The 19,282-nt window shown below is 45.4% G+C and overlaps 1 protein-coding gene across 1 annotated transcript in view; it reads left to right on the plus strand.

Moving 5' to 3' along the window:
* Positions 1-5,977: 5,977 nt before the first annotated feature.
* The window catches only part of SHISAL2A (shisa like 2A), a 16,185-nt gene continuing 2,880 nt past the window's right edge, over positions 5,978-19,282 (plus strand). The window contains exons 1-2 of the mRNA XM_019795842.2: positions 5,978-6,444; positions 12,704-12,843. Coding sequence (XP_019651401.1) covers positions 6,263-6,444; positions 12,704-12,843 — 322 coding nt within the window. The 5' untranslated portion in view covers positions 5,978-6,262. The remainder of the gene's footprint in view (positions 6,445-12,703; positions 12,844-19,282) is intronic.

Consider the following 19,282-nt stretch of genomic DNA (forward strand, 5'->3'; position numbering starts at 1 on the left):
CAAAATAAAAAATACTGACAAAACCAAGTGCTGGGGTGGATGTAAAGCACTGCCACCTTTTTTTTTTTTTTTTAAAGATTTTATTTATTTACTTGAGAGAGAAAATGAGAGCCTGGGGGAGTGGGGGCAGGAACAGAGTGGGAGGGAGAGAGATGAGCAGACTCTATGCTGAGCATGGAGCCCAACGTGGGGCTCAATCCCAGGATCATGACCTGAGCTGAAACCAAGAGTTGTATGCTTAACCAACATAGCCACCCAGGTTCCCCTGGAGCCCTGCCTCTTATACATTGTTGGTGGGGATGCAAAATGGTACAGCCACTCTAAAAAGCAGTTTCGTAACTTCTGTAAAGTTAAACATACATCTACCCTATTACCCAGAAATTCCACTTCTAAGTATTTACTGAAGAGAAATGAAAATATATGCGTGCACATGGGTGTGCACACACACACAAAAGCATACATGTAAAAATGTGTATAGCAACTTTATTCATAATAGTCCCAAACTGTCAACAATCCAAATGCCTATTAATGGTTGAGTGGATAAACAAATTGTAGTATTTCCATATAATGAGTATATTTCCATGTATTCGGCAATAAAAAGGAAGAACTATTTGTACATGCAACAATCTCTGAGTATCTCAAAGGCACTGTGGTGAGGAAAAGAAGTCAGACACAAAGGACTTACTATCCAATTCCATTAACAAAGTTCAAGAACAGGCAGAACTTATCCGTAGGGACAGAGAGTAGAGCAGTGGTGTTTAAGGCAAAGCTGGGGGTGGAAATGTGTTGTATGTTGACTGTGGTGGTGGTTACATGAATGCATACATTTGTCAAACTCACTAAGCTATACAATTAAAATGGGCATGTTTTATTGTTTGTAAAATATACCTCAATAAAATTGATTTTAAAAGAAGGAAAAAACCTCAAGAGAAGCATCATTGTCTAGCAATAAAAGAAATTGAAAGGAAACTAAACATTGAAGAAAATGGATAAATCATTATATATTCACTAAATGGAAAATTACATAGCAGCAAAAATGGATGAACCAGATTGAGCATATACATCAGTACAGACAAAGCTCACAAACATAAGATTGTGTGGGGAAAAAAAGAAGGTTCCAGAAGAATACATGCCATATAATGATTTCTATTTAAAATTTTATCACATGTAGGGACACTTGGGTGGCTCAGTTGGCTGAGCTTCAGACTTGGTTTTGGCTCAGGTCCTGGGTTCAGCCCCTCCTCAGGCTCTGCTCTCAGCGAGGGGTCTGCTTGAGGATTCTCTCCCTCTCCCTCTGCCCCTCCTCCTGCTTGTGCTCTCTCTCTCTCTTTCACATAAATAAATAGGTCTGAAAAAAATAATAAAAACAGGGAGAGTAATACTGCACAGAACTGCTGCAGGTTTTAAAAGAGCGGATGAAAATCACAGAACACAATCTTGAGATGACAGTGTGTTCTCCATAAATGTGAGTTCTCCCTGCTCACCCCTCCTTCCTATACTTTCTTTCCCTTGTGGTATTGGAGACTCTGGTCCTCAGACTTCAGTTGGGGAGGGAGTTGGTGGAACAGGACTCTGATCAATTACTGGCTGTGTAGCTTTGGGTAAATCACTTAATCTCCCTGAGTCTCAGTTACTTTGCGAGATGGGAAGAATAACACCTATCCAAAGGAAGTTTTCAAGGACTATATGGCATACAAGATGGGGAACTTCCAGGTATTTAGTAGGTCTACAATAAGTGCCTGCGGGAAGAACAAGCATTAGGATAGGATTTAAGCCCAAAGACCTAGAGGATTTTAGCATAGGCTCCACAGAGCTCAAGGGCTCCAAGGTTAGAGTTTGGGGCGGAGGGGGTGTGTGTGTGTGTAAACTTGTAATGGGAAAAAATTACATCCTGTTTTCACTAACCTCTAATTGGAATTTAGCATTTCTTTTTGTCATGCAGGTAAGCAACAAATCACAGTACTATTTAGCAGGACCTGTGACTCTGTCACCAATAGAAATCATAATTTCGTATTACGTTACAATATCTTAAAAATGCTGTTTATTCACCACCTCAAAATTTCAATACCTAATAGACCAATCTCTAGATCTTGTTATTTAATGTTTAAGAAAGACATTCATAAAATAAATATATTTTTTAAATATTTTATTTATTTGATAGACTGAGAGAGAAAGAGAGAGAGAGCGAGAACACACAAGCAGGGGGAGCAGCAGAGGGAGGGGGAGAAGCAGGCTCTCCGCTGAGCAGGGAGTCCAATGTGGGGCTCGATCCGAGGACCCCAGGATCATGACCTGAGCTGAAGTCAGACATTTAACCGACTGATCCACCCAGGCACCCCATAAAATAAATATTTTTTTAAAAATATTTTGAGGGGTCCCTGGGTGGGTCAGTCGGTTAAATGTCTGACTTCAGCTCAGGTCATGATCTTGGGGTCCTGGGATCAAGCACCACGTCAGTCTGCATGCTCAGTGAGGAGCCTGCTTGTCGCTCTCCCTCTCCCTCTGCCCCTCCCCCTGCTTGTGCTCTCTCTCCCGGTGTCTCTCTCTCTCTCAAATAAATAAAAAAAACTTTAAAAAATATTTTGATAATGATTCTATATAACTGGTATTCTTATTATCCTAAGTAATTTACTTTTTGTGGTTAAAAGTACTCTTCTGAATAGGGGTAAGTCTTTGACAAAACACCAAAGGAACCCTTGGCCAAACAGACGTGGATGCCAGTCCTGCCTGGGCCATCAACTGCTATGTGACATTGGCTTTGTTATTTCTCAGGGGCATAATCACCCCTGTTTGGCTCACCCCACAGGGTTGTTGGGAGAATAAATTAATTCTTGGCTGGGAAAAGGCTCTGGAAACTGTTGGCNGATCCCGTAACGCCGGGATCACGCCCTGAGCCGAAGGCAGACGCTTTAACCGCTATGCCACCCAGGCGCCCCAGAATAAATTAATTCTTGGCTGGGAAAAGGCTCTGGAAACTGTTGGCAGCTTCACAATTTCCCAAAAGTCAGAGCAGAGTGCTTTCTACCTCCCAGCTAAACCCTGTCTCCAGGAGACCTCTCTCCTTTCCACAGGATTTCCACTCTGCCCTTTACTCTGCATCTGATAAATAAAGAGGCCAAAGTGCACCTCCATTAGGGTATGCCATCCAGCCTCCAGTTTGCAGAGATGCACAGCTCGGTAGAAAGGTTTTCTGGGGGACAATAACAATTCCCTCCAATTTTCATATTTGACCTTATAGTGACCCTCAAGGACACTACCCCCTTGAAATTCTTCCTCTCTCCTTCAGACAGTGACTGCTTTGCAGCCATGGTCCCTACACTTCCCCTTTCTGTCCCGTCCTATGATCATCTGTGTGACTCCCCCACCATACTGTGTGTTTCTCAAGGGCAGACCCAGATCTGAGTCCTCTCAGGGACTCCAGTGCTCTGCTCAAAAGCATAGCACACCTTAGTATCTTAGAAGCTGGCTAAATGAAGAAAGGTAACCTGAAACACAGAAAGAAAAATTGGAAAAGGGGGAGAGCTAGGGCTTGAGCCCAGATTGCCTGATGTCCATGTTTATCCCACCACACCCAAAGCACAGGATGGAGAAACTGGGGAGTCCCAAGTCATCACAATAACTATTTCCTACTTTACCTACTCCTGTGAAAAATTAGAAGAGCTAAAGATCTTATCATCTTGAGCTAGCCCCTACCCATCTGTCCAATGAGAGATTCAGTGGCTTTCAAACCTTTTTGACCTGACTCAAAGTAAGAAATGCATTTTACATTCTGATCTGGTCTATAATTCATACACACATATGTAACTGAAATAAGCATTTTATGAAAGAATACTTAGCTTTACTATCCACAGTGCAATTTTTCCATTCCACTTAATTATTATTTTTTTATTTTTATTTTATTTANAGATTGCCTGATGTCCATGTTTATCCCACCACACCCAAAGCACAGGATGGGGAAACTGGGGAGTCCCAAGTCATCACAATAACTATTTCCTACTTTACCTACTCCTGTGAAAAATTAGAAGAGCTAAAGATCTTATCATCTTGAGCTAGCCCCTACCCATCTGTCCAATGAGAGATTCAGTGGCTTTCAAACCTTTTTGACCTGACTCAAAGTAAGAAATGCATTTTACATTCTGATCTGGTCTATAATTCATACATACATATGTAACTGAAATAAGCATTTTATGAAAGAATACTTAGCTTTACTATCCACAGTGCAATTTTTCCATTTCACTTAATTATTATTTTTTTATTTTTATTTTTTTTTAAGTGGGCTCCACACCCATCATGGAGCCCAACCCAGGGCTTGAACTCAAGACTCTGAAATCAAGACCTGAGCTGAGATCAAGAGTCCAAAACTTAACAGGACTGAGACACCCTGGCGTTCCTAATTATTATTTATTAAAGCTAGCTGTGACTCATTAACTGATTATATGTCCCACAGATCTTTTTCAGTCCCAATAGCCTGTGACTAGCTGAATGGGATGTAAAATGGGACAACTAGGCACCTGGGTGGCTCAGATGGTTAAGCGTCTGCCTTCAGCTCAGGTCGTGATCTCCCGGGATGGAGCCCCACCTTGGGCTCCTGGATTAGCGGGGAGTCTGCTTCTCCCTTTGCCTCTACCCCCTGCTCTCTCTCTCTCTCTCTCAAATGAATCAATAAAATCTTTAAGAATTTTTTAAAAAATGTAATAACTAAAGCTCAGGAGTCTCTAGTCCTAGATCAATGCAATTGGGGCAAGCTGTGTACCTCTCAAAGCCTCAGTTTCCCCAGTGTACTCTGAGAGGACAGGCAATTTCTAAGGGCCACATATGGCCCCTTCAGACTGTGATCCCCTTATCCTAGTGAGAACACTGCTCCTGTGATCTGGAAATAATTTCTGAGAGTGGAGAGGTGTGCAGGCTTTGCTTCCTGGGGGGTGGGGTTCCATTTGGGACATCATGTAGCGCCCCTGTCCTAGGCCAGTGTGGCAGAGAGTCTGAACAGAGGAGTGTGAATATGTCAGTACATGAGTTAGCTGCTCAGGGAAGGAAGAGACAGGCAAGGAAGCCAGAGGATGAAGACATTTAAAACTCCACTGGAGGGGTGCTTGGCTGGCTCGGTGGAGGGAACGACTCTTAATCTCAGGGGTTGTGGATTGGCGATTACTTAAAAATAAAATCTTGGGACGCCTGGGTAGCTCAGTCGGTTAAGCGTCTGCCTTCCTTTCTCAGGTCACGATCCCCGTGTCCTGGGGTCCAGCCCCTCCTCCCGCTGGCCCCTCTCCCTCCCCCACGCCCCAGAGGAGAGTCTCCTTTTCCCTCTGCCCCTCCCCTCCCCCCCCCGTCGTGCGCGCGCGCGCGCGCACGCTCTTTCATTCTCTCGCAAATAAAATCTTAAAAAAAATAATAAAGTCTTTTAAAAGAAAAAGTCCACTGAAAAAGAGGCACAGTGAGAACCCCAGAAAAAATAAGAGCCTGGGGACTAGACAGACCCAGGTTAAAATTCCACGGACTTGAGGACTGGGGGAATGACCTCTCTGGCGCTTAGCTCTCATTTATAAAATGGGTTTGAAAATCCCTGGTCCTCTGGGTTGGTGTGGGGTTAAGTGAAGTAGTGTACCAATCATCCCGTACTGACCCTACTTGTGTCGCGCACTAGCCTGGACCTGCCCTGAGGTTGCTGGCGTCGAGCACAGCGCCCAGCACCAGGAGGGTGCTCAAGTGCAGCTGTGGAATCCGCGGCGGTGGCCTGGATTCCCGTCCTGCCACCTTGGACATGTCGTGTAGGCTCTCTGAGCACCCAGCACCCTCGGCAGAAACTGGGAACGCGGTGGGGCGGGTGGGGGAAGTGCAGGCACAGACCCGCGCCCAGGAGGCTCCCCCCGACCGCTCCCTCCTCTCGGCTCCGCGGGTCGCCCTCGCATCCGGTCCCCCCACCCGCGCTCGCGCTCAGGCGCCCGCTCTCCCCCGCCTTCCCGCCGCTCTCCACTCCCACCGCTCCTCCGCCCGCCGCCCTCCTCTCTCTCCTCTTCCTCCCGCACATCCCCTCCCGCCGCGCCCGGTCCCCGTACCTGGTTGCCTCTCTCGGTCCTCAGGGACTCTAGGTCTCTAACCGCGGCGTCTCCGCGCCTCTCGCCGCGTCTCTCTCTGTCTCGAGGCTTCTCTCTGCTTCTCTCTCCCTCAGTCTCTGTCTTTCTCCGGCTTACCTCTGTCTCCGTTCCTCGCTCGCCCGGCCGTCTGGTGGTCCGCGGTGGCGGCGGGCCCGGCGTGGGGCGCGATGAGCGGCGCTTGCACGAGCTACGTGAGCGCAGAGCAGGAGGTGGTGCGCGGCTTCAGCTGCCCGCGGCCGGGGGGCGAGGCGGCCGCCGTCTTCTGCTGCGGCTTCCGCGACCACAAGTACTGCTGCGACGACCCGCACAGCTTCTTCCCCTACGAGCACAGCTACATGTGGTGGCTCAGGTACCGGCCTCGGCCCTAACCCCAGCTAGAACCCCACTCCAGTCTGAGCCCCTCGCCGCACCCTCAGTCCAGCGCGTGCTAAACCCTCAGCCCTCACCCACGTGCCCACCCCAACATCAGCATCGACCGCACCCGCCCTTTAGCCCTTCAGGCCCAACGCTGACCTTTGCTCTCACCCTGTCACCAAGCCAGCTCCCTCCTTCCCCCATCCTGAGCTGAATCATTATTCAGATCCAAACTTGAACGGCACCCCCAACTGCACCCTGGAGAAACTTCAGTCCATCCCTACTCCCAGTGTCATCCTCTGCCACCCGGAACCCAGTCCCAGATTACACACCAACCCTCTCCCTGACACAACACTCCCATCTCCCACATTCACAGGAAACCCAAACTCTACCCTAATCCAAGAGCTCACCAGGGTCCCCATCCTAATATTAGCCTGACCTCATCCCTGACTTTACTCACTCCCCAGTCAATACTGATCACCAGCCCCAACCTCCACGAGTCCTCCAGGCAACCTACCTCAGCTGTCCTCCCCACCCTGACTCCAAACATGGTCTAGCCTTACACCCAGACCTCAGCCCCAAGTCTTACTCCACACCTCATGCTACACCCCAGGTCAATCCCAGCCTAGCTGAGGCTCAACCCTTTCTCCCCCCTCATATTTAGTCATTCTTTAGCTACCCCAATTGAGCACTTAGCTGCGCCAGGCCGGGGGTGGGTACTGGGGATATACTCTACTCCGGAGCTAAAGCAGAGTCCCAAGGGATCAGAGCTGCATGCAACGTCATAATGCCACAGCAGAAGCCAGCTCACTATAGATGAATAGAAGTGTAATTTGGGTTAGAACCTCAGTTTCCCTACCTGTTCAGGGCAGGGGGTGGACAGGCCATTGCTGACATTCCTGGAACCTAAGTATGGTGCTGAGAGGGCAGTGGTTCTCAGTCTCTGTCCGTCTCCAAAGGCCTCACCCAGAAAAAAGGACCCGAGCCTGAGCCTGCTCTGGGAAATAGGCATCAGCAAAAATGGAGTGGGCCATCTCAGTAGACAGTGATTTTCCTGTTTCTGGAGGTATGTGACCAGAGGCTGCATACCTTCTGGGTGGACAGTCTGCCACAGAAACCTCTCTGAGCCTCTGTCTTTCCAACTATCAAATGAAGAGTATGATAAATGATTGCCCTGATTTCTGACTAGGACCAAAGAGATAAAGAGGTGAAATCAACTTGACATATGCCACTGACAACTACAGATAATCACTTTTTCTAAGCTGCTCCACCTGTAATTCTAAAACTATTTTCAGATGGCCAGGTTTCCCAATCCAGCGCATTCAGCTGCTATCTGTAATCTGAGGAATTATATTAGTTTATTCTCTATTCAGCCATATATTCATTCATTCCTTATAGCCTTTGCTTTGTGCCTGGTGCTATGCAAGGCAATAGGGACACAAAAATTAATTATTCCCTGTCCCTGAGGAGCTCATCATCCATTCAGAGAGCTATGACCTGCACCTAGAGTATAATAATGGAGTATTTCCTGAAGACCCACTGTGTACTTAGCACTNACCCTCTATTAGTAGCTCCGTTTTTACCAGAAAGTGAGCCAAAAGGCAGCAGCCTTGCTGCAGGGCAGAAGCAGTTGTCAGACGCTGTATATACAGCACTTCGTTTAATCTTTAGGGACACCTGGTGGGATAGGAACCTTTACAAATGAAGAAAACGAAGATCAAGAGATGAAGGATTTTTCAGTTTATATAGGACNCTCCGTAGGAGCCTGCTTCTTCCTCTCCCATTCCCCCTGCTTGTTTTCCCTCTCTTGCTGGCTGTCTCTCTCTGTCAAATAAATAAATAAAATCTTTAAAAAAAAAAAAAGAGAGAGAGACAGTGTAGAACTTTGGGGCTGATTAGAACCCAGTCAGTCCAAACCGTGGCTCTGTCACTTAATAGCTATGTGAATTCGGCCAAATTATCTCCAAGGCTCTTTGTTCACCTTCAAAATGGCAATCGTACTACCTGTCTTGTGGAATTGTTGTGAGGATTAAGTGAAATAATGCATGTGAAAGTGACTAGTGCACACTGTAGGTGCTCTGTAGAAGGGAATTTCTCTCCCTCTTTCACAGGTGGGAAAGTGAAGCTGGGAGTGTGAAAGCGAATTGTCCAAGATCTTCTAGCAGTCTCTTGGTAGACTGAGATTTAAAGAGCATCACCTAGGAGAAACCAAGAGTTAGATGTATTCACACATTCATAACACTGACGTGTCTTCTGTCCATTTTACAGATGAGAAGACCTGAAGTTAAGTTACTCTCTGCTAAGGCCCTGCTGAGAGCAAGTGGCAGAGCTGGGATGAAAACTCGGGCCTCTCTGACCCAAGTGCGGGCTTGTCCTGTGGCACAACTGTTTAAATCTGGCCTGGCTCTCTCATTACACCCTCTACTCAGATCATTTAAAAAGACACTCATTGACCCTCTTCTGTCTCCTGGGCACTGTGCTGGCCCTTGGGGACATGCACCCCCTCAGCACCTAGCCAAGATCCCCTCCTTTTCTAACACCTCCTTCCCTCAAACACTCCTGTGGTCCCTCCTGTTGCCTTGCACCCTCGTGATATGTAGAATGCTTTAGTGGCTCAGACAATGAGGTGGAGGGTTGGATGGAGTGACCTCTGAGGTCACATTACATGTCAGTGTGCTCCCGTTCTGTGACCTCAAGGGCAGTTGAAAGGTTTAGCCTTCAGGGCTGACTCTTCCCAGGCTTGGACATAACATGGTTCATAAACATCACAGTTGCAAAGTAGAGGAGAGGAACGGAGGGTCCCCAGGACATTTAGGTAATCGGTATACTCTAAACCCTAAAACAACACTTCTGGAGTGCTCCTCAGAGCGCCACCATTGCAGGGTGGAGACCTTGTTTTGCTCTCAACTCCATTTGGCCTTTTTCATGAAAGTTGGTCCTTAAAAACATACAAATCTCCAGGTAAACAACCGTTTCCTTGGATAGTGCTCAAGGAGAATTGGTGTCTTTCAAAGTGTGTCTCAGGAAGTGAAGACTCCCTGTGGAGAAGCAGCTGGTGCTATCACATGTCTGGTCCACTTTCTAAACACCCTCTATTAGTAGCTCCGTTTTTACCAGAAAGTGAGCCAAAAGGCAGCAGCCTTGCTGCAGGGCAGAAGCGGTTGTCAGACGCTGTATATACAGCACTTCATTTAATCTTTAGGGACAGCTGGTGGGATAGGAACCTTTACAAATGAAGAAAACGAAGATCAAGAGATGAAGGATTTTTCAGTTTATATAGGACAGAACCCAGATTTGAACTTAGAACTGCCTGACTCAAAAGCCCTAACAGAGAAATGTTAGGCCGCCTCTCCAGTTCTCTCCTAGGGGTCACAGTGTGTTATCTGTCTCTGAGAGTTATGGATCTGTGAACTCCTAGAAGGCTAGCAGCTCTTCAGTTTCCCACCCAGGGCAGGAAGCTCTAACTTCACTGAGAAGTGTACTCGTCCAGGTGTTCTTTACAAACCCGTGCGGTAACAGAGAACTTACCACCTCTCCAGGCAGTCCATTCACCTGGGGACAACTCTAATCATTTAAGTTCATCTTCTGCCAAGCACAGATGTTTCCCCTTAGAGCCTCGTCTGTTGTTCCAGCTCTGTCCTTGGGGCCTGGTTCCTCTGTCCCCAGACAGACCATCAGAGACAGAGCCCACTCCCTGACTGACTGCTAATCGGAGACATCTGCCAGCTTTCTCACCCATTCCTCAAAGGACCTTACTTTTAGAGAGGGCCCTTTCCATCCCGCTGGCCACAGATGTCCCATGTAAAGTATGGAGTCCCAACCGGAGCACAAGTCTTCCAGATAATAGCCTTGTAAATAGTGAGCATATCTTGAAAGGGGAAATAATGTTTGATTAAAGTACTTACAAGAACTAAAAGGTACGGCATGCTCAATATGGAAAATGTGGAAAGGACAGGGGAATCACAGGAGATCTAGTGTCTTAGCTTGGATTCCCCAAAAGACTTAGAAACAAGGATTTGAGGGCAAATAGATTTTATGGAAAGCCATCTTAGAAAATATTGGTAGAGGGTGGCAAAGTGAGGCAGGGAAGGGTAAGAGCAAACAACAGTGTGTCCCCATTGAGGGTCACTGGAGCTTAAGCTGGCTGAACTCTGCCAGCCAGTGTAGAAATCACACCTCAGAGTCATCCCACCTGCGGGCCAGAAGACTGGGTATTCACATGCAATTTGTGTCAATCATTGGTTGTATGTCGATGGGAGAAGGGAGGCATTAATTTTCCTGCACTTTCTGACCTGCTCAGTGTACAGACAGAGACTGTTCTGGGCCCAAGAAAGCCCTCAGGCCAAGGGATACAGATACTGGCATTTGAAACTCTGGCCAGAATATTCTACAATTACAAGACCCAATGGGATATGGACAGGACATCCACGGCCTGCAATACAACCAGAGATGGCCTGTTAGCATTTTGGTGTATTTCTATCCAACCTTACATATGTATATTTATGTATATGTTTATGTTTTTTAAGTTGGGATTATGCTATATATTTAGTACTATGTCCTACTCTTTTCACTTAACATTATCTCATCAGAACGTATCCTTGATCTTAAAAATTATTTGAAAATATGTTTTTAATGGCTCTATATTATTCCATTGCAAGGGTGTTCAATAATTTATTTAGCCATGGGAAGATAGATTCTCCAAAGCTCTAAGGTGGTTCTGTTTAGTGGAACTTAGCCCTCAGTTAGCTGGGAAATAAGTCACCAGCTAGCAGGGAGCAAAATCTGGCAGAAGTGGCAAGGGCAGGAGTCTGGGGCTGGGGTCAGGGAGCGGGGTGGGCAGAAAAGCTGGTGAAGAAGTCATAGACAGGAAGGGCACACAAACAAAGCCTGCTGCCTACCTATCCACTACTGTTGGGAGAACATCTCACAGTCCCTGACACATAGTAGGTACTCAGTAATACTTACTAAATGCTTACTATGTGCCAGGGCTTCTGCAAGGGGAGGAAGAAGCTGATTATATATGGTCTGAGTCTGCCTTAAAGGAACACATGAGGAGTGTATTGAACACCTATTATGTGCCAAGAATATTACATATTAGTCATCCTCACTACCACCTGTGAAGTACTGTGTGTTTTTTTAAGATTTTATTTATTTTTTTGACAGAGAGAGAGAGAGCACAAGCAGGGGAGTAGCAGGCAGAGGGAGAGGGAGAAGGCGGCTTCCAGCTGAGCAAGGAGTCTGATGCGGGACTCGATCCCAGGATCATGGGATCATGACCTGAGCCGAAGGCAGATGCTTAAACCAACTGAACCACCCAGGTGCCTCTGTGAAATAGTGTTTTGATCATTTTCACTTTTCAGACAAAGAAGCTGAGGCTCAAAAGTTATAATAACTTCATCAAGATCTCAGAGTGAGTCGTTACATACCTGGGTTCTAACCCGGGTAGGTTTGGTTCCAAAGCCCTTTGCTCTTTCCTACCAAAAATTGGGCTGCCTAACCCAGTGGGAACTGCTAAAGGCCCTGAGTGTAGAGTCCTGGGTTTATTAGCCTGGCATAGGGGGAAAAGGAAAGAGAAAGATGGCCAAGGAAAGCATTATTGAGGAGGAGACATTTGAGATGGGCCTTCAAGGACAGGTAAAACTCTAGTGTGGGGAGATGACGGGGAGCAATCATGTGAAGCGGGAAAGACAGTGACTCCCAAATGAGCCAGGAGGTAGTCGTCCGGAGACCAGGTGACCAGGGCCTGACTTAGGGCACAGGTGGCAAGATTGGAGGGTGAGGGGACAGCAGTGAGGAGTTCTTCTAAACACGGAGTCCACACTGGCGTGATGACCACTGGAGGGTGAGTCAGAAACTACCTTGAGTCTGGAAAGACAGCTAGTTTTTAGCTAAGGCCTACTATGTGTCATGATTTTTAAGAAACAGCATCGTGGGGAGGGCTCTTTGAGACCGTCTCCAGCTCCCTGGGGGAAGGGAGGGAAAGCAGGCTGAAGAAAGTAGGGAGGGAAGGAGAAGAGCAGGAAAGGAACACATACTGAGCCCCAACTGACGCAAGTCATGTTACACATGTGGTGGGTCCTTGGCATATAACTGATGCTCTGTCTCATGCTTAGGCACAAACAGCCTAAGGCAAGTAGAGACAGAACAAAAGTTGAAGCCAGCTGATGCCTATGACACCGACAACACTTCCCATCTAACAGGTTGCCTCCTATGTCCCCGCCTGACCTCAGCTCCCTCTGGTCTTCTCCCCCCAGCATTGGAGCCCTTGTGGGCCTGTCCATAGCGGCAGTGGTTCTCCTGGCCTTCATCGTCACCGCCTGCGTGCTTTGTTACCTGTTCATTAGCTCGAAGCCCCACACGAAGTTGGACCCAGGCTTAAGCCTCCAGCCTCCAGGTAAGAAACAGACTTCATGATTTCCTTGTATTAAACAGGCTAGCACCTTTACAGAGGGGAGATAGTTAGATGATGTTTGGAATGTTGGAAACTCACGAGAGTTTCTAGAATATTCCGAAGCAGCCGCACATTTTTTTAGGAGGTTCACGATCTGAACATTTTCATCCCAAACTCTTCATGTGCTCAATGTTTATCAAAATAACTTGATTTAGTCAGCATTCTATTTGTCACACAAAGATTGATCCATCTTGTGGATTTTCTCAGACAACGTTTTAAAATTCTAGCCTTAGGGAATGAAAACTGATTTTAATATTATCCCAAACAAATTACAATTAATAAGCAAAATCTGCTGCTCTCCAAACTCAGTTTGTTCAGAAATTAAATACAGTTATTTTTTGATAATATGAATTGCTGGACTACGCCTTCCTTCATTATTAACATAGGCCCTCTAGAGCCTCAAAGGGACCCCTGCCAAAAATGTTGCTTTTTCATAAGTCTTTATTGCATACAGTTTCACAACCTCTGCAAGGTACTGTGAAAGACACAAGCGCCTACTGGCAAGTGATCTTTCTGTGTAGTTTGGTAGACCACACTCAAAATGAGTATTATTATCTCCATTTTACAGATGAGAAAATCAAGGCTAAGACAGATTAGATGACTTACTCAAAACGGTACAGCTAATAAATGGTAAGGCTAAAATTCAGCCCATGTTTTTCTACCTTGAATCCTGCTCTTTCTTCTGCCTACCACCCTGGGTCTGGGCAGATCTATAATTAAGTACAAAATTGTTTAATAACAAATGTAAAGATAATTCCAAAAAGGAGAGTAGATTTGAATTAGTGCTGAATTAGCAAAGGAGTGGGTTGGGTAAAAGGAGAAAAGGCATCCCAGGATAGGGTAAATAATGGGTAAAAGTATGCAGGCAGTTCTGAGTAAGACCTATGCAGTGACTGGGTCATTCACCCTGGGGCATCATAGGAAATAAGGCCAGGCAGGAATTTAAGCTAAGCAGAAGAAGCAGGGATGGCAATTATCAGGGCAGTAGAAATGTGGGTAGTAGCTAAATTTCAGAGAATGACAGAGAGAGTTTTTTTAGTTGTAAAAGATTCGTTTTCCAACTTGACATCAACTCGTGCAACAAACAACAGCACAAAGAACCCTTCTCAGATCCTGGTGACAATAAATAACACTGGGCTGCTGAACGTTGAAAAGCAGGAGGGATGGCTTTGGAGGATCGAAGGATTCTTCTGGCTCCCCTTACAGTCAGGAACCTGGCAGGGGAACGGGAAGAAAGCCTGAGCATAGGTGCAGACAGCCCAGGCTTCAACTTTTATAGAGAAAAATCACAGATGTTAATGAAAGGCATAAAAGAACCTATCTCATGAGATAATGGCATGTATGTAGATAGAAGGCTCGATATCATAGACATATCAGTTCTTCCCAAATTAATCTGTAAATAAAATTCCCAAGAAAACGTTTCATGGAATTTGTCAAATTAGTTCTAAAATTAATCTAGAAGAGTAAAAGTGCAAAACAATTTTGGAAAAGAAAGAAGAGGGGGTACTTGCCCTATCAGATAGCAGACATTTTAAAAAGATTTAAGACTTATCCGCCAAAAAAAAAATAAAAAAAGAATTATCCGCTTGATATTGGCACAGCAATTGACAGAATTGGGCAATGCAGTGGTCCTCAACGGGTGCACATTTGTCCCCCCCCCTCCCAGGGACATTTGGCAATGTCTGGAGACACTTTTGGTTGTCAAAGCTGGGGAAGGTATCTCTGGGTAGAGGCCAAGGATGCTGTTAAACATCTTACAATACAGAGGACAACACTTCACAGCAAAGAATTATCCAAACCAAAATGTAAATAGTCCCAATGTTGAAAAATCCTAGAATAAAAAGAGAGTCTAGAAACAGATTAATTAAAATATAGGAATTTGAATAAAATATTCAATTTTTTTTAAATAAGGGAAAAAATTGGCAAATTTGCCTTCGTCAAATCCAAATAGTCATGAAATAAAAATAAGACAGGGGAGCCTGGGTAGCTCAGTCATTTAAGTGTCCAACTCTTGATTTCAGCTCAGATCATGATCTCAGGGTCATGGGATGAGCCTGAGTGGGCCTCAGCACTCAGAGGGGAGCCTGAGATTAAGATTATCTCTCTCCCTCTGCCCGTCCCTGCCCCACTCCCTCTCTCTCCCGCTCTCTCTCTCTCTCTCAAAAAAAAAAAAGAGGAAGAAGAAGAAGACAAAAGACATCATACCTAACGTTACAAAACAAGTGATGGACTGCAAAGATATTATAAACATAAAGTTAAATACACACATAGAGACAATGCTCATTATTCACAGAGCTGATATTTGCAGATTTGTCTACTTGCTAAAATTTATCTGTAACCTCAAAATCAATACTTGCAGTGCTTTTGAGGTCATTTGTGGATGTGGACATGTGCAGAGCAGCAAAAAATTCGAGTTACCCTATCACACACATTCCCAGCTGAGGTTAAACAAGTCTACACTCTGCCTTCTTGTTTTCAACTCTCATACTGTAAACAAGAGTCTATTTAGTGTCATGTTTTTTGCATTTTTGTGATTCTTGTTAACCTCACTGTTTAAAGTGGCCCCCAAATGTAGTGCTGAAGTATTCTTTACTATCCCTAAGCATAAGGACGCTGTGATGTGCCCTGTGGAGAAAATACACGTGTTAGATCAACTTTGTTCAGGTATGAGTTATAGTGCTGTTGGTCACGAGTTCAATGTTAATGAGTCAATAATATATATTAAACAATGTGTCTTCAAACGAAACACACAAAAAATAAATTTATGTATTGGTCAGTTGACGAAACTGTTGTGACCAGAGGGTCGCAGGAACCTAATCTTGTATTTCCCTAGGGGCAATGATTCAGCATTTGTTAATTCAGTGTTTGGGGTGACTTTATAGAATATAACTACTGTGAATAATAAGAATCAACTATATATAAAATAGAGATGAGGCTGATATCCAGAATATATAGGCACATCTTTAAACAAATGAGGAAAATGTCATTTACAAAAAAAAGAAATACAGATGCTCAGTACACATGAAAAGAAGCTGCTGGGCCCTACTAATAATGAGAAGAACGTGAGGCACCTGGGTGGCTCAGTCATTTAAGTGTCCGACTCTTGATTTCTGCTCAGGTCATGATCTCAGCGTTGTGAGATTGAGCCCTGTGTTGGGCTCTGTGCCAGGTGTGGAGCCTGCTTAAGATTCTCTCTCTCCTTCTCCCTCTGCCCCCCCAGTAAAGAAAGAACGCAATTTAAGAATGATGTAACTTTTTGGGGTGCCTGGGTGGCTCAGTCGTTAAGCGTCTGCCTTTGGCTTAGGGCGTGATCCCAGAGTCCTGGGATCGAGCCCCGCATCAGGCTCCCTGCTCCACTGGAGCCTGCTTCTTCCTCTCCCACTCCCCCTGCTTGTGTTTCCTCTCTCGCTGGTTGTCTCTCTCTGTCAGATAAATAAATGAAATCTTAAAAAGAAAAAAAAGAATGATGTGACTTTTTAATTTTTTAAAGATTTATTTGAGAGAGAGAGGACGATTTATTTATTTATTTGGGAGAGACTGAGAGAGAGAATGTGCACAAGTAGGGAGGGACAGCGGGAGAGGGAGAGAATCCTCTACCGGACCCCCTGCCGAGAGCTCCTCAGCGGGCTCCATCTCACAACCCTGAGACCATGACCTGAGCAGAAAGAGTTGGATGCTTAACTGACTGAGCCACCCAGGCGCCCCAATTATATAACTTTTTAAACAATTGTTTTTTTAAAGATTTTGTTTATTTATTTGACAGAGAGAGACAGCCAGCGAGAGAGGGAACACAGCAGGGGGAGTGGGAGAGGAAGAAGCAGGCTCCCAGCGGAAGAGCCTGATGTGGGGCTCCATCCCATAACGCCGGGATCACACCCTGAGCCGAAGGCAGATGTTTAACGACTGAGCCACCCAGGCGCCCCTAAACATTTTTTTTAAACAACTTTTTTTAAACAATCACATTGATGGGGTGCCTGGCTGGCTCAGTCAGAGGAGCATGCAACTCTTGATCTTGGGGTCCTGAATTCAAGCCCCATGTTGGGGGTAGAGATTACTAAAAAAAATTAATTAAAAAAATCAATTACATTGGCAAAAGTCCAAAAATGGATCATATTAATAGTGAGAAATTTGGGTGTTAGGAGTTGATACTGTCATATGCTACCAGTAAGAGTATAAATTGGTACAACTACTTTGTGGACCAATTTGGCAATATCTATTTAAACTAAAAATATCTATACCCTGTACTCCATAATTCCACTTCTAATTATCTGCCTTAGAGAAAGAGTTGCACTAGGGGAGAACTTGTAAAGAAAGATCCATGATAGCTTGTCATAGTCGAAACAAACTAAATGTCCACCAGTAGAGGATTTATGAAATATGATATCACAGTTAAAAAGAATGGACTAATTCTAAATAGACCATCTCATTTGCTCTTCACAATAACTGGGCAGAGTATAGATCTTATTACTGTGCATTTTACAGGTGAGGACTTTACAGACAGGGACCCAAAGTCACCTAGCGAATGAGTGACAGAGCCAAGTCAGTCTCCCCCCTCCTTCGTCTCCGTATCCCTGTGTTGTGAAAGGGAAATCCTCACCGTGGGCCAGAAACTGAAACTATCTCATCTCATTTTCCCAACTCTCCTGGTGTGGTAGATATTATCGCCCCCCGTTTTACAGATGTAAAATCCAGGTGTCAGGGAGGTTAGATGACTTGCCCAAGGGTTTACAGCTTGTAAATCGTGGAACTAGAATTCAAATACATGTGTCTTTTTATGTCTCCAAAGTCCTGTTCTTTCTGTGTCACCAGGCCAGGTCTGTGGGGTACTCCTCTTGTGTCCTGCTCCCCTCCCCTCTCCCCATGTTATCCCCCTTAGCCTTTCCGACTCAAAGGAATAAAGTTCATGCCTTGGCCTTGTGAATGAAAGCCACCCTCCTACTCTCACTGCTCAGCCACCAGCTGGATTATTCGGTCTCTAGGGTTTAGGACAGCTTGTGTTGCTTTTTGCTTCTTATTTTTAAGATGGAAAATGCATTTCCTGATCTTTTACTAAGTGATAGCTTTCAGCTCTTTGGGCCTTTTGCCCAAACTCAGCTCTTAGTTCCTCCCCTTCATTAAGTGCTGTGCTCTCCTTCCTCCGAACTCACAGCTTCTACCAGGAGCCTCCTGTCCCTCCTGCATTTGAGACAGTTTACAGGCCCACTATCTTACATTCATCAGAGCTTTACCTTCACAAAAATGTTTCATTTCTGTCTCCCTCTCGAGTAGGACACGTGCAGAGATCATTAGCCCCATTGTACAGCAGAGGAAACCAAGGGTTAGCCAAGGGAAGTGAATTAGCCAAGTCCCCACAGCTAGTGAGCTTGTGTTGCTGAGGAATCAACCCCGATCTCCCAGATTCTAAACCCTACAATCATTGCGCTGTATCTTGGGGCCATGATATCCTACTATGGGGACAAGGGCAGTGTGAGGAGTACTTATTAAGAGCAGAGTGGAAATGGACCCAAATTTCTGAAAATAGGTGCCTGCTGCCCAGGCATTCTGTACTATCCCACCACTCCCACCCCAACCCCATCCCCCAAACTCAGGATGCAACAAAGACCATAACTTTCTTACTCTGGTACTCTGGTACTCTGGTACCAGGAACTAGCTTGATCAGAAGGGTGACTGAGTTCCTACCATTGTGTTAGCTGCTATACTTTAAACACCTTACCCCATTTAACCTGCTCTGCGACTCAGCCAGGGGGCGATTATCAACACTATTTTGCAGATGAGGTGAATGAAGTAAGGGTAGAGGTGATATTTCCAACCTAGACACATTTAATAAGAGAAAAAAAAAAAACAGGGAAAATGATAAACAAGAGTTCAGTTCTCCCTCTAAAAGGTGTTGGTGGGAGGTCCCTAATCACCCATTCTCACCATCCATCAGCTTGGCGTTTTCATGAAGTTAAACATACACTTACTATATGTATTAGCTCCCTATGGCTGCTGTAACAAATTTCCACAAACTTGGTGGCTTAACATAACAGAAATGCATTATCTCACATTTCCAGGGGCCACAAATCCAAAATCAGTCTCACTGGGTTGAAATCAAAGGCTCCAGGGGAGAATCTCTTCCTTGCCTTGTCCAGTTTCTGGTGACTGCCAGCGTCCCTTTGCTCCTAGCAATCTCTACATGTGTCTTTACATCACTCCGTGTGTGTCCATCTCCCTCTGCCTTTCTCTTGTAAAGGCAGTTGTGATGGCATTTAGGACCCACCCAGATAATTCAGGATAAGCTCCTTATCTCAAAATCCTTAATTTGGGGCGCCTGGGTGGCTCTTGCAGTTAAGTGTCTGCCTTTGGCTCAGGTCATGATCCCAGGATCCTGGGATTGAGCCCC

The sequence above is a fragment of the Ailuropoda melanoleuca genome, chromosome 2, assembly GCF_002007445.2.
Source record: "Ailuropoda melanoleuca isolate Jingjing chromosome 2, ASM200744v2, whole genome shotgun sequence".
Taxonomy (NCBI): Eukaryota; Metazoa; Chordata; class Mammalia; order Carnivora; family Ursidae; genus Ailuropoda; species Ailuropoda melanoleuca.